This window comes from Phocoena sinus, chromosome 12 (genome assembly GCF_008692025.1).
Source record: "Phocoena sinus isolate mPhoSin1 chromosome 12, mPhoSin1.pri, whole genome shotgun sequence".
NCBI lineage: Eukaryota > Metazoa > Chordata > Mammalia > Artiodactyla > Phocoenidae > Phocoena > Phocoena sinus.
This window is the reverse complement of record NC_045774.1, coordinates 78,618,266-78,643,688: the sequence shown is the minus strand read 5'-3', so window position 1 is coordinate 78,643,688 and position 25,423 is coordinate 78,618,266. Positions and strand designations below refer to the sequence as shown.

Genomic DNA, 25,423 nt, shown 5'->3' with positions numbered 1-25,423 from the left:
CAGCTGGGCACGGGGGAGACGGGAGGGCAGGGCCCTGTGATGGTTATATAAGCCTTTTAAAATAGTATATTCGGCTTAAAAAAAAACCCCGTTCTTTTATCACTTTAATAAAAAAGTTAACATAAAGTGCATCTTCCTGAAGTGCTGTCAGTATTGAATAGGACTGTGAGACTGTAATTCACACCACTTTAAGTGAACAACTAAACGGAAGGAAAAAAAGCAGAGTGAAATCAGGGTGAGAAGCAGTTCTTTTCCTCATGAAGAGTACTCAGTAGTTCTATTGGATTCTATTCTAGGACAGTAATTCTTGTGAACTGAGACTAAATTGTAGCTGAGTTGAATTTTAATTGTTGAATAATTACTGTGTAATTATGTCCACAAGATGCATGCGATTATAAAAATAGTAACTGAATTCAAGAACTACCCTGACTTAAAGTTTTTGGACTCAGTTGACCGCAGTAACTAGGGACTTGACAAATCAAGTTGATACTGTAAAAACTCAAGATTGAATTTTGGTGTAGGTGGAAAGCAGCAGCTTTAAAGGAAACCATTCATAGCTATGTTGGAGTAAAGGCAAAATGCCCAAAGTGCAGTGGAGGAGAGGGTTTTCACTGGGAGATCTAATGAAGAAACAAAACAGCTTGCTTACTTTTAACTCTGTTTAGGAAAACTGAAGCCCTTTAACCCTGTAAGTAGCATTTCTTTGAGATGATGTCATGTTTTATGAGCTGGGAAGCTGCACGAATCTTTGGATCATATAATCACTATTTTACATTTTAGAGTGATTATTTTTGTTTGTGAAAAGTTAACTATCACGTGCCTTGACAAAACCACTGTAGTTTCGTAACACACTTTGTATAAGGGATCACAGTAACATATAAATTGTGTTTGTCTCAAGTCATGCTCTGAAAAATCAAAAATCCAGGTAGATTTTTCCACTCAGAGAAATCCCAGTTATAGTGTTTGATTTATTTGGCCATGTATACTTTTTTTAAGTCAAAATCTACCTTTTAAAAAAATACTAACTTTCACCTAAACTCTGCCAACTGGTAAATCTTTGTGTTTTTATCCATGTTTTGAGAATCTATTGTGTTACCCTATTTCCTTAATTTTATTTATCCAGAACATTTGTGGGAAATGCTAAGTTGGATGGCCAGCAACGAATATATCTGATTGGAGGGGTATGTACAGTCCAACAGATTGTAACAATCAGTTTTCATTTAATTTTGTTTGAAACACCTAGTTGGTTACTAACCCTGTTCCCTCTGTCTGTTCATGCATTCACTAATTATTTACTGCTATCTGGTTTCTGTCCCGTTTTGTCATTCTCTCTGACACTGCCCTAATTGGATGTTTTTTTCCTCATTGTGTTGGATTCTCACACACAGTCTTTTCTACCAGAACACCGTGATCTTTCTAATATGCAAATCTAATTAGATGGCTCTCCGTTGCCTGTGGAATAAAGAATCAGAGTTAAGGCCCTTTATGCTTTGGCATGGATCTGCCTTTCTATCTTCTTTTTCCTTCTTCTCCTTTTCTATACACCCTCCAGCTTCAGTTTTGCATTTTTGAATTTCTCCTTTTGTTCTTTCATTGGTCTGGAATGCTCTTCCCTGATTCTCTATTTGTTGAAATCTTTGGACCTTCGAGACCCAGCTTACATCACTCTCTCTCTCCAAAGTCGAGGCCCCCTTGGTTTGACATCAGTCAGGTAGCCAGAGTCATCCTGTCTTAATGTTCCCATAAAAGAGTATTTTACTTTGGTCTCTTATTTGTGTAGGACAGCATGGCCAGGGAAGGACAAAGGTGTTTGTAGATGGGAGAGGGACAAAGATGATAGATCCAGGAGAAGCAACGTGAACATCATGAATGTCATCAGTGTTTGAAATGTTCAAATTAAGATTTCAGAAGAGTCTGAGTCCTAGGCAGTTACTAAGGCAGGCAAATGTAGACTTGTTTATAAAGCAAGAAAATCCTTGCTTTGGTTTATTCCCCTAATTTACTTACTAACACGTAAGGTTTGTGTAGCTTGGGGTTAGAATCTTCATCTCGAGGAATTAAGGTAGCCACTGTGTTTTGATTTTTGCCTGTTTTGGGGGCCTACGTTAGTGTCCTCGGATGGGGAAAAGGTGAGGAAAGAGAAGGTGGTGTAGACTAACCGTACCTACTTTAGGGCACTTAGGGGCAGTGTTGCGGGGCTGGATTTCTGACCACCCTTCCCCGCCTCCGCATTTGGATACCTGGGATGTTATCACTTTAGTTACTTTCCCCTGACCCTGCCGTGAAATAATTAGTTTGAATTCTTTACATGGCAATGGGAGATAACTTTGTAATTTTGGGAGTTGTTATTTGTACCCGTGTTTCATTTTTAAGAAAAAAATGTGCTTTTGTTTATTGTTCAGGATGAGAACTACTCGTTTTCTTTTTTCTGGTGCTATGCCTGACACATAATAGGAGTTCAGTAAATTCAGTAGAATGTGTTTGTAATCAGGCCACTTCACGATTCGAAGGCCCCTTCAGACTCACTCGGGAGCTGTGTGATGTTAAGCGCTGAAGAGATGACATTTTGTAGGAAGCCATGTTTTTAACGTCTTTATACAGCCTCATCATCCGGTGGCTACCTCGCATAGTTAAAGTTTAGGATAAGCATGGTTCCGCGCGTTATGAAAGTGAGACGAAGTGGAATTAGCTGAGTCACTCCGTGTTTTCTCTGGGAGCGGTTTCGGCATGGATTTGTCAGAGACTTAACATCTCAGTGCTCTGATGGTTGCCTGTCCTACTAGTGGTTGGTAGTCGAGAAAGAGAAATGGTTCCTGAAGTCCGTAAATAGTTTCCAGTTTGTCCTTCCAAAGCTGGTGAGATTCCTGTTAGGAGATATTATCGAACAGCATGGTTGACTCGTAGGCTCACACCTAGAAATCCTCGGATACTTGGTTGAGGACTAATTTTGTGAAAAAGATTTACTGATTCTCTTACACTTGCTGGCTTGCTTTTTTTTTTTTTTTTTTTAAACTCAAGTGTCTAAGGCATATTTACTCTATGACTTTAATTAAAAGTTAGAAACAGAATTCCTGCCCTGTTGAAAAACTGCTTTCTGTAAGCCTTTGTGGTCGTTAGGAACATTCTGTCGTGACCCAGCTCGGTCAGTAACGAGCTCACCTGCGTCAAAGGATGCTTCCTATTCCCATGGCCTGTGGAGCGGTGGGAGTGCCTTGCTCACAGTGACATTAACCACCTTCTTCCTGGATTCTTGTTTGCTTCCTGTTGAGTCACGTGAGACGTGTGACATCAGCCCTTAACTTTAACCAAAGAAAATTGAGAATGAGCGTGAGGCCGAACAAGATGTGAACGGGTCAACACACAATTCAGAAACACATCTCATGAGGTGTGTTCCCTGATGAATCAGGAGGGGCAGGGACCTGGGAGCTGCTGAAAAGGTGTTGAGGCTCCCGTCTCAAGGGCCCTCAGGCACAAGTGGATCTCCTTAGTCTGTCTTCAGTACTTCAGGAAGCCTGGTGGCAGGTTTATATTTGCTGTGATGGAACTGGTCACTGAAGTGTCCCGTTTCTTTGTTTTTGGTTTCTCATCTCACCGCAGTAACACTAGCTATTTTTATAGGTGGCAGGACCGTAGAATTAGTCCGTTTAACAGATACCTGTTTTGTGCCAAGCATTGTTCTGGGCATCTGGGTTCATAGCAGTGAATAAAATGAAGTCCCTGGACTGAAGAAGCTTATATTCTAAATAACTAAAACACATAGTAAGTTTGCCAGATGTTAGTAGCAAGGCTGGGGAGAGCGTTAAGTTGTGCTGGTTTCGGGAGGATGGGCGGGCTTTCTGTTTTCGGGAAGCTGATGCAGGAAGCCTCCCTGAGAAGGTGACAGTGGAGCCAGGTCCCGAAGAAGGTACGGAGAAAACTGTCTTGCAGGCAGAGGGATTGCATCGGTAAATACCAGAGGCCTGAAACACAGGCGTGCCTAGCGCGTTTAAAGAACAGCACGGAGACCATCGCGAATGAAGTAAAGTGAGGGGGCGCTGGCGGGGCGGCATCAGAGGGGTTGGGCCGGGGAGAGCGTCTGTGAAGGGTCTGCGGGCCCTCGGGAAGCCGTGGGCTTTTATGTGAGTGAGGAGGGCGGCAGTGGCTTAGGTTGTGCCAGGGTCAGATTGACGGCTGTACCGGCCCTGACTGCGCGGACCAAGGCGGAGGAAGGGAGGGCAGCCAGAAGCCGCTGTGGGATCTTGGTGAGGGACGGGCAGTGCGGCCGACGGTTGGGTTCCCTGGTCGGGCCTCTTCAGGTTCTGGAGAGAATTTGAAGGTGGCGCCAAGAGGATTTGCTGAAGGACTGGATGCAGCCCGGGAGAGGGAGAGGAGGCTGGAGGATGACTTCACAGGTGTTGACGCGTACAAGCGTGAGGATGAAGTTGTCGTTGGATGAGAAGGGGGGAACCAAGCGAGGAAGGCGCAGGAAGGGGAGCTTGGGGGCCGTCGCAGGGCCAAGCTGGAGGCGGCCGCCGCCTCCTGAAGAGTGGAGCGGAGCATTCCCTGAGCTCGAGGCAGCTGCAGTTCAGGCCAGGGGAGTCAGCTGTGGGCAGCACCCGCATGTGGGTCGCGCTTAAAGCCGTAGGACTGGATGCGACAAGACCAGGTGGGGGAGGAGAGTACGTGGAGAGGAGGCCCGGGGATTGATCCCCCAAGAGTTTCTGATGGTGAAAAGATAAGGGGAATGCAGCCAGGGGAGCTGAGGCGATCCAGGGAACAGACCGGAAGAGTGAGGGATCCTGAGGTCCCTGGAGGAGCTGCTTCAGGGCAGAGCCCTCAGCTCTTGTCAGCTGAGGCTGCTTACTTGAGGAAGCCGGGGACTGAGACCCGCTCACATGACTTAGCAGTGGGGAGGAGGTCGCCGGAGGCCCTGAAGGGTGGGGATGCAGGCCCCGTAGGCGTGGGTTCAAGAGAGGACAAGAAGGGAGGAAATGGAGGCAGTGAGTGGGAAAGTAGTCCACCGGTGAGGAGGGGAAGTGGATGACGAGAGGAAGGGGGAGGGAAAGAAGCAGAGATGGATGTTGCTGAAGCGCTGTCTTTGCGTGGCCCGAGGGGGTAGGATCTGGGGGGTAAATACAGGGATTGGTCTTAGGTATGAGGAAGGCCCGCTTGGCCTCAGAAATAAACAGGAGAGCAGAATACATGGACACACGTACAGACTGGTAAGTTGTGGTGATGAAAGCTCGAGGAGTACTTGGTTACTTTAAAAAGTGAGAAAATTTGAATTTTTACGGATAGTTTGGTAGACAGTTCGGTAGATACAGATAGTTTGGTCGACACTGTCATCAAAGCACGTTGTAGAGTGGGGTTAAATAAATTGAATTTGAAAAGAAATTTGAAAAGACAGTTTGTTTCTCATTTTGTAGAATATCTGAACATTCTTATTGCATATTTTTATTGATAGGTCAGTTCAGAAAGAAACAACAATATAAAAATATCTCATAACTGCATCAATAAAGTGAGAAATTCCAACAACAGCCTCCAATCCCTTTCGTTATCCCCGATTCTCAGCTGGTCATTTAAATGCAGTATTAACTGGGAGACAGAATTACCCCCACGTATCATCAGGTTTACCTTGCAGCACAGAGCACCCAAGCCAAAAACTTCTAGTTTGTGCTTGCCTGTAATCTACCCATGAAAGAATTTAAATCCAAGTCAAGACTTTACACATAAGAAATAATAAACATTTTAATGTTTATGAAAGAAGTGGTAAGAGGGCTTTCATAAAGCCTTTACAGATCTTTTAACCTTCATTGATTTCTTATGCCATTAAAGCATAGGTTAGGACAGCAGAGCATTATACAGCTGGGGTTTTTTCCAGATCTGGTGACAAATACAAACCGCTGTGTGCACAGGAAGCTTGAAGCAAAGCTGTGCAGTGCGGTGATGATGAGTTTGGACTCAGGGTCACACAGGATTCATATCTCGCCTCTACACTCGTTTCTCAGTTGTCTCTATATGGGCAGCTTGCCCAAACTTCCAAACCTCACTTTCAAAACGGGGATGGTAGCTGCCTCCCAGAGCTGTAAACATGAAGCGAGGTAACATGTCGGAGTGTTTTAGTGTGACGCCTGTACATAGCGAAGATCTGTGAAATGTTGTGAATCTGTGGTTTCCTTTGACCACTTGAATGAACTCCATCCCAGCTGTGAGAAAAAAAGTCACTGTGCCTTCAGTCCCTGTTCTGAGTGATATATGTGTGCACATACCCACACACACAACCCAAGTTAGTAGAGTTAAAAACAAAACAAAACCTTAGTCTTATAAATGACGTGAGAACTTCATTGAATATCCTGGATTATATTGGCTCATTTATGAAAGAGTGATAGAAATGACAGTGGAGCAGCGCCTTCCACCCTTCCTTTTTAATTAGTGTCTCTCCTGGTTTATTCCTCCTAATCGTAGCATTTGAGAAGTTTGTTGGTTGGTTTGTTTAACGAGTTCCTATCTCAGGAGAACTGTGTGGCCTGAATTGGATTGGACTTGGGACCACCTCTTAAAACGGACCCTGCCGCTCAGAGGTGAAAATATTCACCTCCTGTTTTGGGACATCTTAGGAGAGTTCAAATGCCAGAGATGTCACAGATGTGTTTAAAGGCCCAAGGATTGTTCAAACTTCTTATCACCTTGATTGATGATAGTGTACAGTCTAGACTGGTTTTGATCACACACAGACCTTTGGTTCCTGACAAATTTGAATAACATTGAACTGGGGCCTGCAGTTTGAGCTGCAGAATGTTTCAGTTTGAGCAGAGTAGGGCCATTTTACACAGGCGGGGTCATCCCGGAGAAGAGGCCTTTCTTTGGCTTGAAGACCAACGTGGTTTCTTGAAATCGGATTGCTCTTTTCATTAGCCCCTTATTGGGAGGTTAACATGGTCCCTTGGTGGAGAAAATGAAGAAGTCTTCAGTCTTTTACAAACTCCTCTTTTGAAAGACCAGCAAACTTTTAGATCTAGCACTAATTATCCAGGGAAGGTCTGGATGTAATCATTGGATGATAAATAAAATCTTATCATTAGTCACAGGATGTGGAAAATTTAAATCACCGGGCATAAATTAATATCTTGCTGTTATATTCTGGTATTTTAACATCTGTAAAGGAAATTTTGAGCTTCTGAAGTAAACTGGGATGTTTAGTCTCTGAATAATACAGAACTTTGTTTAGGATGATCTAAGCTGTGGCCAGGTTATCTTGGTATATAGGTTGTCTGCATGTATTATTTGAATTATGTCTAAATTCAAATCTGTTTTGTGATAGTAATTTATGTAGGAGCTTATAGCTTAAATATAGTTATGATTTCTGTAAAACCTATAAGAAAATCATATAACCAGTTCTCATAATTCAGATTATATGTATTTGGAGTAATTGGCCTGATTGTATCAGTTTTCAGATCATCTTATAAAATACCTTAAATATTTAATAACCGTATAATAAACTTATTAATAAAATATTTGCCTTATTTTTTATCCTCTTTTTTTGTTAGCTAGTTCGTCTTAGCTATACCAGTTAAGCTAGTTAACCGTGGTGTTCTGAGGCTGTTTCGGAAGAGTCAGGTTGTGATGGGCTTAGCTTGAAACACCAGTGGGTACATTGGGCTTTCTGAAGTTACATTTGGAAGTACAACATAACCTTTGTAAAAACGGTCACTCATTAGGATCGCTCACTAGGCTGTGATTAGGTCACTCATTACGCTCTGATGAACTGGACCTAGTACTACCGAAATCTGAAGGCATGTCGTAGCTGGTCTAGACATTGCTCCTTTTGTATGTCTTCCACTAAAAAACATTAGAGCTCTGTATTTTCTTGTCGATATCTAAGCCTAAAAAACAGTAGCTAGCACTTAGTAGGTACTCAGTGAATACACGTTGAAAAAGTGAGTGAATACCAAAATTACTTCTTAATTGAATTCAGGTAGTCAGGTTTTAGAACTTATCTTTAGATGCCTTCTTATTTTATTTCTTTGTCAGGAGTTTGTATTTAGTGGTAGGTATTTCCTCCCCGTTGTTAATGAATATTTATTGCCGATAATATCAAGACGTTCACAATCAATTTTAATATGAATGTGTTGCAGTGAATGTGTAATACCGTATTATGGCAGTTGTGTAATTCCCATACTTTATTACTAGCTGAACAAGGTTAACTGGGAAATGTTTTCTAGGAAGGCCTTTTACAAGGTAATTTAGTGACTAAAGGGAAACCTGCTGAAATATTTTTGAGAATTTTGGTGTACAAGTAAGTTCTTAGGGAACTGAAACGCTCAATGAAAGATTGTGCTAGGTACACACAAAATGCACCAGCCACTGGCCAACGGTTACCTGGTGCCCAGTTTTCTCACAGCGTCTGGACACCTGGGAAGCTAATAGCCTTCAGGATACACTGATACAGATGAGAGAAGTTGCCAGTTTCAAGCTTGCGTGCCAAAGGTGCACATAACATTCTTTTGATCAACAGGGCCGGGGCCTGGCCAGATGAAAGAGTAGTCCTTTTAAAAGGCAAATTTGATACATCTACACAGCTCCCTTACCCCCAGTTAGAATTTAAGATCCTGGAGGGCAGGGATTTTTGCCAGTTTGGTTTACTGCTCTATTCCAAGTGATTGTTTTCCTGTTGGAAGGCTCCATGAGGCCAGCCCATGTCTTTTTTTTTTTTTTTTTTTTGGCCTATCATTGTATCTTTAGCAGCTAGCAGTATGTGTTATATACTAGGTGGTCAAATAAATACTAGTTTACAGAATGACTGACTGTGGAAGGCAAGTCTTATAAGGGTTCTTCCTTCCCTGTTTAATGCTTCTTCCTTGCTTTCTTGGTATCTTATGCCAGCTCTTTCAGCTCAATTCTAAATTAACTTTAGCTAGTACTCAATTTCTAATACCCTAGCTAATAAAAACAAGGCATTGTCATCTATCACAATCACAAGTTTAAAAGGGTAATCTTCGAAGGTGATGGCGGCATGGCGGGTGATGGTTCCTATTTGGTGGGCTGTGTCTACACGTTCAGCTCTGGGTACACGGTCCCTTTTGGGATCATCTCTGGAGTTGCCGAGAAAAAAGGACACGGATGTGTATGTATTTGTCACCCTGGCCTCCAGTACGTTTGCTCTCCAGGGAGCCTCTTGGTGATCTGCTTTTCGCTTTTCAACAAAGCCTAAATGAAAGTTCGCATCGTACCTCTGACAGGCTACAGATTGCGTTTCTATCGACTGCTATAGTGCTTACTTTAAAAATATCAGCTGTCAGTTAAATGCTAAAAATGAGATAATTTTCAGTTGATGATAGCGTATTATAGAGCATTCCCTCTCTTCCTGAATAACTTAAGGAATTTCCAGAATTTTAAATTTGCTTAGCCAGCCCCAGAGCTTATCATTTTTTTCTTTTGTATTGCTGCAGTGCATATGTAGTCAGCTCTTAATGTGTTCATGGTTTCTAGTACAGTAGCACCTGTTTAACTGCTCTTCCTGTGCAGACCTGCTTCATATGTATGAGTGTTGCTTGTATGGGTTTTCTGAATGCTTTTATGGGGACAAATAGTAATATGTCAGAAGAATTTTCTTTTGTGGAATGAATAAACCAGACTTCATTAATGAAGGGTAATTTATGTTATAAATAATTAGGATTCCAAAACTAATTAAATGAAGCCTTATTTTAAAAGAGGTTTTATTTTCGTGAAAGCCTTGCACTCAGTAGAAGATAATCTTTAATTTAATAGAGGGGGGAGTGAGTGTCTACCAGCTCCTCCAGGTACAAGTTACATCATCGACTCAGAGTTACAGAAAGATAAGTTCAGATCAGAATCTGGGCCAGACTGGCCTAGTCCAGAGGCAGTGGGTGTGTTTGATAGTGGTGTTCACAGTGGCTCTTCTGGGGTCATACTGCTCCAGTTTGAACTGGTAATTTGCCTAAGTGCTGAGTTCTAGATTGGAGATCATTTTCTGTCAGAATTTTAAAGGCATTGCTTTATCGATTTCCTGCTTTCAGTGTTGCTGAAGCCATTTTGCTTCATGATCCTTTGGATATGACGCATGTTTTTTCCCCCCTTTTTCTACCATTTCTCTGAAAATGTGCAGCATCTTCTATTTCTGGTGTTCTGACATGTGACATGTTGTCCTTTTGTCTGTCCTTTTCCAGTTATTGTGTTGAGGACTTAATGGGCATCTTGGCTAGACTCTAGAGAATCATGCCTTTCAGTTCTGGTGAATTGTCTTTGGATATTGGAAAGCTTTCTCCCCTCTGTGTTTTGAAGGGAACAGGATGTCTGTTTTACCTGGTATTTTGATGCTGAATCTTTTTACTTGTCTCATTTTTATATCTGTTTTTCTTCTACTTTTTCTTTTTTTGCCCTCCACTTTCTAACTCTTTTTTTTTTTTCTTTCTTGGCTTTCTGAAAAAGATAGTCTCAACTTTATTTTCTGTACCTTCTAGTGAATATTTCATTTCCGCTATCACGTTCTTAAAGAAAAATTATTCTGACACTTGTTAAAATGACAAAGACGCCTTTATTCATGACTATTGCAGTAGGAGTGTATTAGCCTGCTTGGGCTGCCGTAATAAAATACCATAGACTGGGTGGCTTAAACAGCAGACATTTTCTCACAGTTTTGTGGGCTGGAAGTCTGAGATCAGGTGCCAGCATGGTCGGATTCCGGTGAGGACTCTCGTTCTGGGTTTCAGATGGCTGCCGCTCTGTGGGCCGCTCTCGTGGCCTTTCCCTATAGTGTGTGCATTGAGGTAGAGAGATGTCTCTCTTCCTCTTTTGGTAAGGCTACCAATCCTATTGGATTAGGACCCCACCCTTATGATGTCAGTAGCCGTGATTACCTCCTGTCTCCAAATACAGTCACGTGGGCGATTACAGCTTCAACATATGAATGTCTGGGGGGGACACAATTCAGTCCATAGCAGACACATACACTCAGCCTATAACAAAGGGGTGTTACAATAGGGAGAACGAGTGGGCTCCACTTTGAATGCAGCAAAGACAGCTGGGGATTTATAGCCAGTGAGCAGAGTGCAGGGGTCAACGGATGAAAAAGACTAAGTGGAAACAGCACAGGTAGGGGATGCTTGCTCAACTGACTTAAAGGGATTCTTTTTGAAGGCAGATTAAGGATTTATATACCGAAGGTAGGGGATGAGGAACTTGATAAGATATCAAGGGTGAGAGAATTTCTCTAAACCGGCTTAGCAGGATCCTTGCTGAAACTGGCCTCTGTAGGCCGAACAAGGACAGCACAGACTCGAGGGCCTAGTGGAGGCCTCGTCAAGAAGAGGGCTCAGAGGAGCCTAACTGAAGCTCGGTCAGGAACGGAGTTCTGCCAGCACGTGGCAGTTTCGGTATGCACAGCCTCAGTCGTTCCTGGTGTCTCTCTTTCCGGAGACCCTCTGTCTCCTTCAGAGAACAACCTCTAGGTTTCTGTTGGGGTGATGGTGGGAGGGAGGTGGCGTTTGCCCAGCTGTGTGCCGTGTGTGCGGCTGGCGTTAGGAAGTCTTTTCCTCAGACAGCTTTCCCCTAGTCTCCCTGATGCCAGACTCCTCTTTTCACCCTTGCTTCGGTGGTGTAACGGTGGGTTATCGTTCCTCTTTCCCCATCCCAGATTTGGGGTTTGTCTCTTAGGTTTGCTAAGTCAGTTAGCACACCGGCCGCTCGCTTCCCAGCTTCCAGAATGTCGTTGCTGTCGTCTCCTCTTGGGCTCTCCCCCTCCTTGTGCACTGATGTCTTTAGTTTAAAGACTCTTTTTACTGTAGATTTAGGGGTTTGAGGAAGGAGCAGCGTTGGATGTGTAGCTTTAAATCTGGTATCTTAACTGGGGAGCTGCAGCAAGTGTTTCACAATGGGAAAACAATTTAAATAGTTCAAGGAAATTTGACGTTCTTTTCTGACTTTGTGGGTTTTGCTTCACTGTGATTTTTTTTCTTCAGATACCTCATGATTTCTAAACGATCCCTTATGACTATTCTATAATTTCCCTTTGTATTTAGAACTATCACAAGACCGTTTACTTGAAATTTAGTGGTGGCTTCGAACAAGGGATATGGGGGACTGTAAGGGAAGAGGTGTCGCTAGCATCTGTTGGGTGCCATTAGAATGGGGATCTCAGTTTTACGTCACTTAATCCTCATAGCAATTCTGTAAGGTAAGTGATATTGTCACTTATGGGTAAGGATAAAGATAATGATCAGGGAGATTAAGTAACTTACTTAAGAGCTAGTCAGACAGTGGTGGAGCTTAATTTCAAGCCTAGGTTTTAAGACCTTTCAAGTCTTTCTAGGAGAGCATCTCCTTTTACTCCTCGCAAGCTGTGTGAACAGTTCATTCAGTCACTCGGTGAAGGTTGGGTAGCCTGCTCCGTGCTGGGCCTTGGCGACACACGAGGGCTAGGCCATGCCCTGACACAACAGGAATGTCACGATCAGACTTACCTTCAGTAGGATTTCTGGTGATCTGTGCATACTGGCAAGAGTGGGCAGGTGGCTAAGTTAATGACAGGAGTCCTGGTAAAAGGCCATGTTGGTTTTGACCAGGAAGGCAGAGCAGATCCAGGGAAGTGGGTGGATTTGAGATACCCTGTTGGAGGTTAGGGGGCCGACAGGATTAGGGGGCGATAGGGGTTTGGAAGGAGCGGGAAGAATTGAGCATGACTCTGGGTTTGATTTAAAATGAACGGTGTTGGTGCCTTTAGTGATGCAATGAATGTGGTGGAGCAGAGTAATGATATAATGACAATGTTGCATCTGTTAGATGTCTCCATGAGGAGGTGTCCAGTATGCAGGTTAAACACCTGGGAGCTCAGTGGTGCTGTATAGGCCGGAGGAATCAATTTGGGCATCACTTATCTATAGATTCTATTTAAAGCATGGGACAAGATACAATTATTTAGGGAAGGTGTGATATATAGATTCTATTTAAAGCATGGGACTAGATACGATTATTTAGGGAAGGTGTGTGGATGTAGGTGTGTGAAGGTGTGGTAATGCAGCTCTGAAGCAGTGTTACTCATTCACTTCTGTGGAGAACCCTCAGTTAATTTCTTAACCCTGAATGGCACTGAAACCTAGTCGCATTTACTGCGTGGGGACAGCAGAAGCCATCCTGTAGCCATGGCATGGAAGACATTAATTAGCAAGCACGTTGCAGACTTGCCAATAGTTAGCAGTGTTTAGATTGAACTATATACCAGACAGCCTTGTCTAACGTGAGAGGCTAGGCCTGATGGAACGTCCATGTGGGAAATCCCAGATCTGAGGACGCCACACAAGAGGCGAGTTAGGGCACACGTGTCTTCTTCAAGTGTAGATAAGTAAGGAAAAGTAAGTTCCCGCTGAGGTGCTGAAACTAGGACATCTGGGATCACTGACTGGGTGATTCATTATAACACGTTAGTCTCACAGAATCCAAGCTCATTAAAATTAAATATTTTATATGTTATGGACCCTTTGGGATACTCTCAAAAGACAGAATGGTAAATGTTAGGTCTGAGAATGCCAAGCACGAAAGCAGCTTTCTAGGAATGCTTGAAAAACTAGCCTAGAGTTCAAAATAGGCAAAACCTGGAAACAATATAAACGTTCATGTCCAGGACAGCAGGTAGACACCTGTGCATGTGATTCAGTGGGTTAGTGTACCCAGCAGCTTGGCTGAACGTCAGAACATTTTGTTGAATGAGAGAAGCCATACACAGAAGCATGCGTACTTAACGGTGGGTGCCTCTGGAGGTAGGGATTGACCAGAAGGAGGCACAAGGGAACTTTCTGGTGAGATGGAAATGTTCTGTCTGTTGATTGGGGTGTTTGTTTGAACAGGTATGTCCAGGTGTGGAAACTCATCAACTTGTAACCTTAGAATTTGTACATTTCACGGTATGTAAGTTTTATTACCTCAGTAAAAAAATAAGAAGACGACAAAGCAGTATGCCCAGTGGTTCTGTGGGTCTCCCTCTAGGGAGCACAGGGGTGGGGCATCCGTGTAGTCTCAGCTTGTCAGGGAAAGGCTTCCAGAGGAAGTAACCTCTCCTGTGTCTCATTTTTATCCCTCAGGGTCTAAGATAGACTTATTGTTCAAGTCTTAGCCAACTCCACACAATAACGTCTCCTCTTCGGATGACTGTTTAATTTATTGTGCAATCGGGAATACTTCAGGCAGCAAAAAGGAGTGCTAGTATAAGTTACAGTGGGCAAGAGGTAAAAACTGTGACCATTGGCTCTCTCTTTCTGCGCTGCTCAAAGTGTAGCTGGTTCTGACTGCAGTCACCACCGAAGGAAGACGGTGGCAAAGCAGGTGTTCCCGGCGGGTAGAGCAGCCTCTGCTTGGTCCCCCTGTACAGGTGGTACAGGGGTGGGTGCAGCGGGATGGCAGGGGGTGGGGATTACCCCTGCAGGGGTGCTCGTGTGTTTCTAAGAATCGCGATTTACATGCTAACTGAAAAAAAGATTGTTATCTTTTTTCATTTCCAGAGTTACTCACGTTGCTTTGTTCGTTCCTTTGAAACAGGAGATAGTGGATAGCTCCCTTCAGAAATGGAGGACGGGAAGCCCGTTTGGGCGCCGCACCCTACGGATGGATTTCAGATGGGCAATATCGTGGATATTGGCCCTGACAGCTTAACGATTGAACCCTTGAACCAAAAAGGCAAGGTAAGAAGTTTCTCAGAAAGATTTCAGAATTTGATTTGTGTCTTTAGGTATCTCCCTTTTTCAATGAGGTAAGTATTTTTTTAGCACAGTATAGGGGAAAGCAGTTTTCTGGTCAGTGAATCCTACTTTTCTCCTGAGTTGTGTGATTAAATCAGAATGCATACCCTACGGGGAAAATGGTGTCCCATCGTAAAATCAGACAGTAATTTAGTGGGCCTTTCATTAGCATATTCTTAAGAATAAATAGCTATATGACAAAATATAAACAATAACATTTTTTATTCCTTAAGCCATATAACTAAAGTTATGAATATATCTGTGATGTATTCAACATGTTACCAAGTAAAAATATAAAAAGTGAATGGGATTATGTTATGAAATTTTGCTTTTTGTTTTTTAGCTTCCGGATAATTCTTTTTTTAATCTTTTTTAATTGAAGTATAGTTGATTTACAATGTTGTGTTAATTTCTGCTGTACAGCAAAGTGATTCAGGTATACACATGTACACACTTTTTAAAATATTCTTTTCCATTATGGTTTATCACAGGATATTGACTGTGGTTCTCTGTGCTGTACAGTAGGACCTTGTTTATTTATTTATTTATTTATTTTAAAGTTTATTTATTTTATTTTTGGCTACGTTGGGCCTTCGTTGCTGTGCATGGGCTTTCTCTAGTTGTGGCGAGCGGGGGCTACTCTTTGTCGTGGTGCGTGGGCTTCTCATTGCAGTGGCTTCTCTTGTTGCGGAGCACGGGCTCTAGGTACACGGGCTTCAGTAGTTGTGGCTTGCAGGCTCTAGAGAGCGGGCTCAGTAGTTGTGGCGCACGGGCTCAGTTGCTCTGTGGCATTTGGGATCTTCGCGGACCAGGGGTCGAACCCGTGTCCTCTGCATTGGCAGGCGGATTCTTAACCACTACGCCACCAGGGAAGCCCGGACCTTGTTGTTTATCCATTCTATGTATAATAGGTTACATCTGCTGTTAATTATTTTTTAAAAAGCTTTTATGTTTACTTAAATTTATTATAATGTGATTGTAGTAAAGATATTTCTATTAAATAAAGATATTTAAGTCTTAAGCACAACCGTCTGTTATTATTTTTGTTGTAATGGTGCTTTTTAAAACATAAAAGCATACTTTAATTTTGTACACATGGTGTCTGTTTCCTTTTAGGCTTAGACATAGACTAGACAATGTAACAAAATGAATAGTATGGGGGAAAAGTGACCTGGAGTCTTTTCAGCCTTCATGGGGACTGTAGGGCCTACCTATTTTGTGGGAGAGCTTAACACTTTTCAGTTTAATCAGTGTTCCCCTTAAGCAGGACTTCTGACTAAATTAAATTTGTTGATGTCATTTCTGTTTACTTTAGACTCTGCCAGGGTTCATGAATAATTTATGTTCTACTGATACATGGTTAACTAATGCCATATGACTGCCATCCTTCTGGGAACCTTAGAAAAACAAGGTGGATCTCTCATGAGGTCTGTTCACAGAGAAAACTATTCTGTTACTGTAAACAACCCAGGAACCTAAATGCATAATATATAATGTGCCATGTTAGCGGCGGCCAATTAAAGATACCCTCAGGAAAGAAAAGACAAAGTGTTTCTAGTTTTTCCTCTTATTAACAAGTACCTATTTGTACTTACAATGCAGTACATGTTCTAAAAAAAGAAAGAATTTAAAAAAAGAAACTCAATTATTTTTATTTATTTGAAGCTGTAGGGGAGGAAAAATTTTCCTCTACCCTTTTGGGTCTCTGGCTGGGCCTGAAAATTAAATCGACATAAGACACATCCACAGTAGGAAAGCATACGACTCTTATCAGATTTTTACATGTACACAGCAGCCTTCACAAGAGAATGAAGAATTGAAGAAGTGACCAGAGCAGGAAGCTTTTAGACAAAGAAACAATACATTTGTGAAGAATTGATAAGGCACTGGGGTCTGGGCTAGGGGTGGTAAATGGTGGAGAAGTGGTTAGGAAGGTAAGGGTTACTCTGGCAAGACTAGGTTTGTTTGCACAGATTTCTCTTGGTCTCCATTCCCTCCGCTGGTGATAAGAATGTCTTCTTTCCTCCTGGTAGAGCGAGGGCACCTTGCACGCGGGAGTTTTATCTCCTGCTCTCAGGAATAAAAAGGGTCAGAGTGCCCTTCTTACATCTGTTGTTTCTCAAGGGCCTTTAACTCAAGATAATCAGTATGCCAAAGTAGTATGTTCTGGGGTGACAGAAATTTAGTGAGCCTTTCATTATCTTTCGAAGTCTCCTTTCATTTTTGTTTAACGTATCTTATAAGCACAGTAAACCAAAAGCCCCAAATGAAATGAAAAGTATATTTCCTAGTTATATTTCGTTATATGTATTCTCTTATATCCATAAGTAACAAAATAATTCAGTTCAGGGATAGAAGAAACTTTATTTACGGGTGTACGCTTTTTTATAGTTTTAAGTATTTTGTGCTTTCAGCTGTGCCTTATTCGTATTAATCAGGTGCCCACACAGAACCAATAAAAACACTTAAAATTCAAATTGTGGCGTCATGAAAACTTTATGGATCGTAGATTATTTATAAACTAAAGTTGAAGCTTCTTTTCACAAAATCTTTTTGAAAGTTAACCAATTCTCAGGGATTTCTTTTCATCTTAATCCCCTCCCTGCCCCCACTTTCTGATCAGGGTCTTAGTAAATTGTGAAGTGTCATAACAGCCGTGTGGTTAAAAAGATCCGTAAGAGAAGCAGTCTTTTGTGTAGATGATTCATGGAGTAGAGATCATCAGTGTTTAATGAAGGAAGTGCGTGAAGCAACGGACAAGTCAAGTGGATCTGTTTGCTGATACAGTAGAAGCATAGAAGAGGGAGTGATGAGCTCTAGTGGGGAACCTGTCTTTGTTGATGGCAGTGCCTTTTAAAGTTTGTCAGCCATGGGCCCGTCATAAGAAATAGATTTGAAATCACATTAGGTATACGTATTATTCATGTGTGTGTACGTGTGTACTGACGACAAATAGACTTTACGTGTCAACAAGTATGTGCATCGTGTGTGTGTGTGTGTGTGTGTGTGTGTGTGTGTGTATTCAAATGCAACATCCTTACCGTCTGTGATGCATTCTGATATTTTCTAATATCTTTTATTCTGCTAAAAATGCCATTTTGAACCTCTCAGTTGATTTCATGTTCCATATTCGCAGCTGACTGGCCTGCAGGCTAAAGCCCTAAACACATGGCATTTAAGGGTCTACCTTTCCTTTTCCCTGTCTGTGTTGCTCGTCTTGTCTTTTGTCGACCAGCAGTCTCCCCCTCATTCTCTTGCCCTTATGCTGAGTCTTATGTGTCTTTCTCCTCCTCTTCCAGCCTTCCTCCCAGGGTTTATCAGGTCCTCAGGGAGCCAGGTGGTGCTGGGCTCTGTGTGTCGCCACTCACGGTACTCCTTTTGCCTGGAATGCCGCTCTCCGCAGCTCTGTGCCTATTTAGTAAATATTCATCTCTCAGGAGCGACTGAGGTCACCTCCTTTATGAAAGTTTTCCACAGATGCCCTGTGTCTTCTTCCTCCTCCCATGCAGCAGAGTTTACCGTTGATTACTCTTTGCTTTGAGGAGTGGTATACCTTCTTCGCCTCCCGTAACGCTATTGGAGACATTCGTTTACATTTCTCCCCTCCCTGCTAGACTGTAATCTTCTCAAGTGCAGGCGCTATTTTCTTTGTCCATGTTGTCACGGAGCTGGGTGCACTGTGTTTGCTGGGTGGTAGGTGTTTACTGTGATCTCTTGATAGGAGAAAAAGCCTCCTTCCTCTAAGAGAAAACAGTTGCCTTAATGAAACAGATTTCCTCCTTCTCACTGAGTAGGTAGTAGAGGGGAGAAGAAGATGGGGGCTGGTGATCATTTGGGGGGGTGAAAAAGGATCTAGAGAAACAATTTTTTAGACTCATTACAGGCCTTTCAGCCCCAAGATTATTAACCTTCCCATTCTAGGAACTCTGTGTTCTGCACCCCATTTATGGAGCCAACACCTGGGGTCTGGGGAGGCTTTAGCCCCATTGCTGAGGCTGTGAAAGTGGCACGTAGATCTGTGACATTAGCGGTGATTTCTGAACGTGTTTTTCCTGTAGAATCATTGTTATAAATTGTGGATTGTTTTATAGTACCATAATATACTTAATGTACGTTATGGACTAATTCTGAACTTGTGATTTATCCTTTAAACCTTTCCTCGTTTATTAACGTTAAGAACGTGTGTAGTGGGTTCCAACTAATTAACTTCTAGAGTTTTCAGGGCGTAACAGTTTTCTAATTTGGGTGTGACTTTGAATTGAGGTACAGCAGTAGTAGCCTGGATTTTCCTCTGTAAACTATAGCAGTAGCCTTGCCTTATACTCTTGCATATATATACATATACAGACCTGCAAGTATTCTAAAATAATTGAACAGGTTTTCCTTAGAGATTGGTTTGCTATGGATGGAAGCTTCAACCACAGGAGTAATTGTAATTGTTTGAGAAACAGAAATGTATAGGTAACTATTAGAATGGCATGGAGAAAATTTAATTCTCTTTCGATGTAATTTGAGATCATTTCTTCTCTCTTACAAGATACTATCTTAATTCTAGAGTTTCTACCATAGTATTCAAATGATATAATAAACACCAGCTTATTCATGGATATCTGTAATGTTATGGACCTAATAGTTTCGGATACTGTTTATATTTTTGACACATTCCTGTACAGGAATTTGTGTCTAATGTGTTTTACTCAGACAAGAGCATTAATGAAATTATGGTCTGTTGGTATATCTGATTGATTGATTGGATGTTACTTTTTTCCTTTTTTAAAACAATAAAACTGCTGTATACATAAACATTAACATTTTTATTTTTTTTAAAAGTTGTTAAACAGCATACCTATGTAGACGTAATATACTTCTTGTTTTGTCCCACTCTAGGTGTCCCAGCACAGGTTTTGTTTTTGTTTTATTGACTTCATTATTGATTCCATGTTCATAGTAATAATGGATAATATGTTTGAGTAATGACTTGTTAAGTAGTAGGATCTTGTATTACATTTTAATGAAGAGCATATCGTTGCCATTATTTTCAATGTATGCAGTCAGTTAAGCTCCTTTATCTTCCTTATTATTTGTAAGCTTCTAGTTTAATGAGCTCTTGTTTTGTTTTTCAGACATTTCTGGCTCTCATAAACCAAGTGTTCCCTGCAGAAGAGGACAGTAAAAAAGATGTGGAAGATAACTGTAAGTGTCAATTTCAAAAGTAGTTCTCATCATAGAAAAGGAAACTGTTCCTTCAAAAAATATATGAGTGATTATATCACAGGGCACACTGTCCTTGTTCAGAAGAAATGTTGCCTTTTGACCTGAAGGTTCCTGTGAATGGAGGAGCCCCACAGTCCTAGATGCGTTGTTCTCTCACATTTGCACTTTGGTGAAGGGGTCTCTCCTGAATATCTTTTTGGTGTTATCTCAGTTGTGTAAATACAGGGAATGGTAATCATTTACTGACTATGAAGCCTGAACTAAAGATCTCTTGGTTTTATGGGGTTTTTTTTTTGTTTTTTGAACCTCTGAATCATCTGGAATCAGAAGATTTTTATTGCTGTATATGTGGTTCAATAATTTGGAAGTTGAGTCAGGAGGACCCATTTAGGGTCACCCTTTGAAGGAAACAAACATTAAAAAAAATACTACGTAATAAGTACCAATTGGAAATTGATTTCAGAACATTGGACTAAAGTGCAGCATTAATTTGACTTATCTAGAATAATCTAGAATAACTATCTTAGAATTTTTGGTGAAAAAATACTGTATCCAGAGCAATAGGCCATGTTTATTCTTAACATTTTCAAGGTAAAGCGGTAATCGTGTTTCATTTTTTATGTGGCAATATTTAAGAATCACGTCCAGCTGTCATGGGTTTCGTTAAATGTATCTGGCATTCAAAACTCTGCAATTAAAGAAGAGAGGTAGGAGAAAGGAATATATTTTGTCCTTATTGGTTTTCTCTGGAGTTCGCATTTAAGTAAGCCTGTAAGATCCGCCCCCCATGTGACGTGGAATACAGGAGTAATGGGGGAGCCCCGAGTTCAGATTCTCACTGTGCCATTAGGAAGCTGTGTGCCCGCAGGCAGTTTCTCTCTCCCCTTTGAGCTTCTCGTCTGGAAAACAGGAGTAATGATTTTTATGTTTCATGCTTAGAGATGATACATTTAAAATGCTTGGTGCAGTGCCTGACCTCTAACAGCCTCTCAATAGATGGTATCTGTTGTTATTAGGTGTAAGAGGCTGGGAGAAAAAATGTGGCGCTCCCTTCCTTTCCAAAACTGCTAAAGAGTTTGTCTGATGGGATCATATTTTTCTGAACAGCAATCAGAACAACAACAAAAAGGAACGAGATTCTGTCGTATCTAAAATAAGAGAAAATTCTTTTCTGTTAAAACTTGCTAGGGTATGCAGAATTGGAATCAGTCCTTTTCATATATCAAAATAATGTTTTCTGGTTTTTATATCCACGTAGAGCTAAACATAATAAATGATGTTGAATTACTTTTAATCCATTTCTTGAATATTTTAAGCAGTCTCCCTCTGATTGTTTCATGGTGGTGGACTCGTCTGACCGTTTAGTTTTCCCGGTCTTAGTGGAGATTTGCCGCTTCTTGTAGGTGTTGACTCTGGTGATGCCAGACGGCAGGAATGTTGCTGAGGATGTCACCTGTCCTCACCACACAGTAGTCCAGCCCTACTTGATGTCCCCTTTCTGAAACCACATCATGAATGCAGCTCTAACTGTTGAGTTTAGAATGCAGGTTTTCCAGCGAAAGTGGTTCCATCACTTATTAGTTTAGTCCTTTTGCCTGAGGCTTGGCTGCCCACTACACCACTGTCCTCCGCCAAGTGACACATGACGTTGTTTGTTTGGGTCTCACTTGCGTATTTCTAAAATCCTTTCCTCTTCTCTGTATCACGGTAATAATGTGATGATTAAGAGCTTGATGTCGGGGGCTTCCCTGGTGGCGCAGTGGTTGAGAATCTGCCTGCTAATGCAGGGGACACGGGTTCGAGCCCTGGTCTGGGAAGATCCCACATGCCGTGGAGCAACTAGGCCCACGAGCCACAACTACTGAGCCTGCGCTCCACAACAAGAGAGGCCGCGATAGTGAAAGGCCCGTGCACCGCAATGAAGAGTGGCCCCCACTTGCCGCAACCAGAGAAAGCCCTCGCACAGGAACGAAGACCCAACACAGCAAAAAAAAAAAAATAATAATAATAATAATAAACTCCTACCCCCAACATCTTAAAAAAAAAAAGAGCTTGATGTCTATAGAGCATCCTGAACTATGTGATAAAGGTTCTGTTGAAACAGACACACGAGTGGACTTCTGATAGTGCCCTCATAATATAGCAAAATTTATTACCTAGTTTTAGCTCCAGGTTTTCTATGTGAAGGGTTGTATGTGTGGAGTTTAGTCTGTTAACTTTGCCTTCTTACTTGACTCTTGAGGATTAATGCCAGAATAGGAAAATAGTTCAGGGATGTGAGGTTGGTAATTAAAATAAGCATTTTTTTGGTGCTAATTTTTAAGCTACTGTTACTTACATGGCATATGATAATCTTCATGAATGATCACTGTTAGAAGTCGAGAATAATAAAGTGTAAACTATAATATTGGAAAGAATCCCCAAAGTTGCCCGGTTCACTCTCTTTTTCAGTAATGGAATGACTTCTACAACAATGTAACGATAGAAGTGATTGACTTCTATTGCCTTGAAGTTGTTTGTGGGTTCTTTTTCTTTTTCTCTCAGTGAGCCAGGACTGTAACAAATAAGCAGAATCTTAAATGCTTAGATAACTCCCTAGTCAGATTCCTAAATTTAAGGATTGAGTGATATCTAGTCTTCATTAGAAACTTTTGGTGTCTTCAGTATATATTAATTATACCAGAATTCTTCTTACAGAGTTTATAAAGAAACAAAGACGTTCATTCTTCTATTATGTCTTATTAAAAAGTTTTTAATATCGAGTGTATAGTCAAATCTATGAATAATTAGGCATAAAAGGGGAACAGTTCACCTAAACTATTGCATGTCAGTAGCCAAACCAAGTAGTCCTGGGGTGGCCACTAGGAGAGGAGGGGAGGGGAGGAGGGAATTTGGTGGAGCAGGAAGTGATGTCCAAGACCCTCTGAGCATCCCTAGGTCGTGCCTTCAGGGATGCAGAGGCCACTGAGACTTAACCGTTTCCCATTCTGGCAAGCTGAGGGTCGTACGTGTTCCCTTCTGTCTTTCCTTTTCTGTGTCTTTATTTAAATGGAGTAGTCTGAGTAGCATAATTTGAGAGGAAGACCCTCTCATCCAAATTTTTATTGTCATTGGCAGGTATTTCAGCAGTGAGGGATTTTTTTCTTTAACATCTTTATTGGAGTATAATTGCTTTACAGTGGTGTGTTAGTTTCTGCTTTATACCAAAGTGAATCAGCTATACATATACATATGTTCCCATATCCCTTCCCTCTTGTGTCTCCCTCCCTCCCACCCTCCCTATCGCACCCCTCTAGGTGGTCACAAAGCACCGAGCTGATCTCCCTGTGCTATGCGGCTGCTTCCCACTAGCTGTCTGTTTTACGTTTGGTAGTGTATATATGTCCATGCTACTCTCACACTTCGTCCCAGCTTACCCTTCCCCCTCCCCGTGTCCTCAAGTCCATTCTCTACGTCTGCATCTTTATTCTTGTCCTGCCCCTAGGTTCATCAGAACCTTTTTTTTTTTTTTTTTTAGGTTCCATATATATGTGTTAGCATATGGTATTTGTTTTTCTCTTTCTGAATTACTTCACTCTGTATGACAGACTCTTAAGTCCATCCACCTCACTACGAATAACTCAATTTCGTTTCTTTCTATGGCTGAGTAATATTCCATTGTATATATGTGCCACATCTTCTTTATCCATTCATCTGTCTGTGGACAACAGTGAGGGATTTATTTAGTTGAATTACCAGATATCCCTGAGAAGGCTGGTGGTAAGTATGGGAGGAGGTAAAGGAAGAAGCGCAAGCAGCCATCCACATGCCATGTAGATGTATATGATTAGCTTTTCTAGGGGAGCCGTATCGTGGGATTAGGCATTCTTACTTACAGGAAGCAGAGAGAGTAGAGTATCATGCAGCCAGGCAGTTTCAGAGGAAGCTGAGTGATGGGCGAGTGGTTCGATGTTGTGCTTTGCATAGGGAAAGGCAGCCTGTAGATCAAGCTCCTGGGGACGGGGGTGGAAGAAGTGCAGGGGTATGGAAAGTAGGGGACCGAACCCACACGAGATGCCCTCTGCTGCCTGCCTTCTCCACATCTTTCCTCACCTGAAAGGAGGGCTGCCGTTCGACCGTTAGGGGCCTCCCCCCCACTTCTTACTCTGTATTTTTCTGCTGTAAGTGGCATTAGAAAACAGTGAGGCCCGTGTCCTTGCAGTGTGAACTGGCTGCATCGTGTGAGTGTAGGAGCATGGGCGGTCTGTTGAGACAGGTAGAGCAACGGGCTCTTGTTTCACAGAATTGGTCAGGTGTTGAATTGTAGGTTATATATACATACAGTGTAGGCATATATACAACTTCAGTGAGGGAGCAAGCAAACAAGCAAATGAATCAGGCAGGGCCCTGCCCTCAGGGATAGAAGCCAAAACCAGATATACAAAATTGTCATCACAAGACTGGCATTCTGGGGTACGCACCATAATGCAAGTACAAAGGAGCAAGTAGTCCTAGTGGTGGTGGCGTAGTGAGAATGGGGAGGTGTCATTTGAGGGATAGTCTTTGAACCGACCTTAAAGGATAGGTGGATTGTTGATACCTAGAAATAGAGAGGTGCAGCCCAATGCGTGCATGATAGTTGAGTTTGGTAAATGGTTTAGTCTGCCTGCAGGTTAGACCATATTAAAGGGAGTTATGGAAAATTCTATGAAAAGGTCAGTTGAATGCAGGTTTACTAAGGGCCTTGAATATCAGACTTGAACATGGATTTGGTAGTTGACGGAGACCCACTGATGAGTTTTAAGGAAGAGAGAGATTTAGTCAGGGCTCTAGTGTGTTAAGATTAATTCACTGAGCAATCTGGGTCAGAGAGGAGAGAGACTGCGGCAGTAGACAAGTGAGAGGCTGCTGTGATTACAGAAGAGGTGACGACGCCTAAACTGGGATTGGGGCTCTGGAAATGGAAAGAAAGGAGAGACATTTCAGAGACTCAGATTGTGCTAATTTTGAGTGCCTACCATGAAGCTGGTGCTGTGCTATACTTTATTACATGTATAAAGACTTGGAAATGGGCTTAGAGCAAGGGGGGCGGGTAAGAGAGGATGGTCCTAGTATTGACTAAGGCTTGCAGAATAGATGAGTGGGAAATGGTGGTGCTGATAATGGAAACAGAGTGGTTGGGGGAAGAGTGGGCTTGTCTGCTCAAGTGCGTGGTGGAAACGTGGAAATGGAGCTCAGGGGACTGAGGGCCGGGGCAGTAGATCAGGCTGGGAGAACAGGATGTGTCAGAGCGTTAGGAGAACAGACGTTAGGAAAACAAGATTTCTACCCTGATGCTGCTGTCCGTTAGCTGCATATCCTGGTTTAAGACGTACAGATTTCTTCAGGATTCTTGTTTAGTCTATCAGTTGTGAGGCACTGCCTGAATGACACGACCTTCCCATTCTAAAATTTTATCTTTTGTGTTTTTCCTGTAAAATTCTGAGCATCAGATGGGATTAGTG

The 25,423-nt window shown here is 42.1% G+C and overlaps 1 protein-coding gene across 7 annotated transcripts in view; it reads left to right on the top strand.

Moving 5' to 3' along the window:
• Positions 1 to 25,423, top strand: part of MYO6 (myosin VI) — a 144,572-nt gene that overhangs the window by 40,134 nt on the left and 79,015 nt on the right. For 6 of the 7 annotated variants that reach the window (XR_004352529.1, XM_032651168.1, XM_032651167.1 and 3 more), the window contains exons 2-3: positions 14,527 to 14,669; positions 19,850 to 19,919. Coding sequence is in view for 6 of the 7 variants with exons in the window: in XM_032651168.1 (XP_032507059.1) it covers positions 14,553 to 14,669; positions 19,850 to 19,919 (187 nt within the window). In the remaining variant the exon portion in view is untranslated. Of the gene's footprint in view, positions 1 to 13,838; positions 13,896 to 14,526; positions 14,670 to 19,849; positions 19,920 to 25,423 lie in introns of all 7 variants that reach the window. The other variant, XM_032651165.1, reaches the window with a different exon arrangement.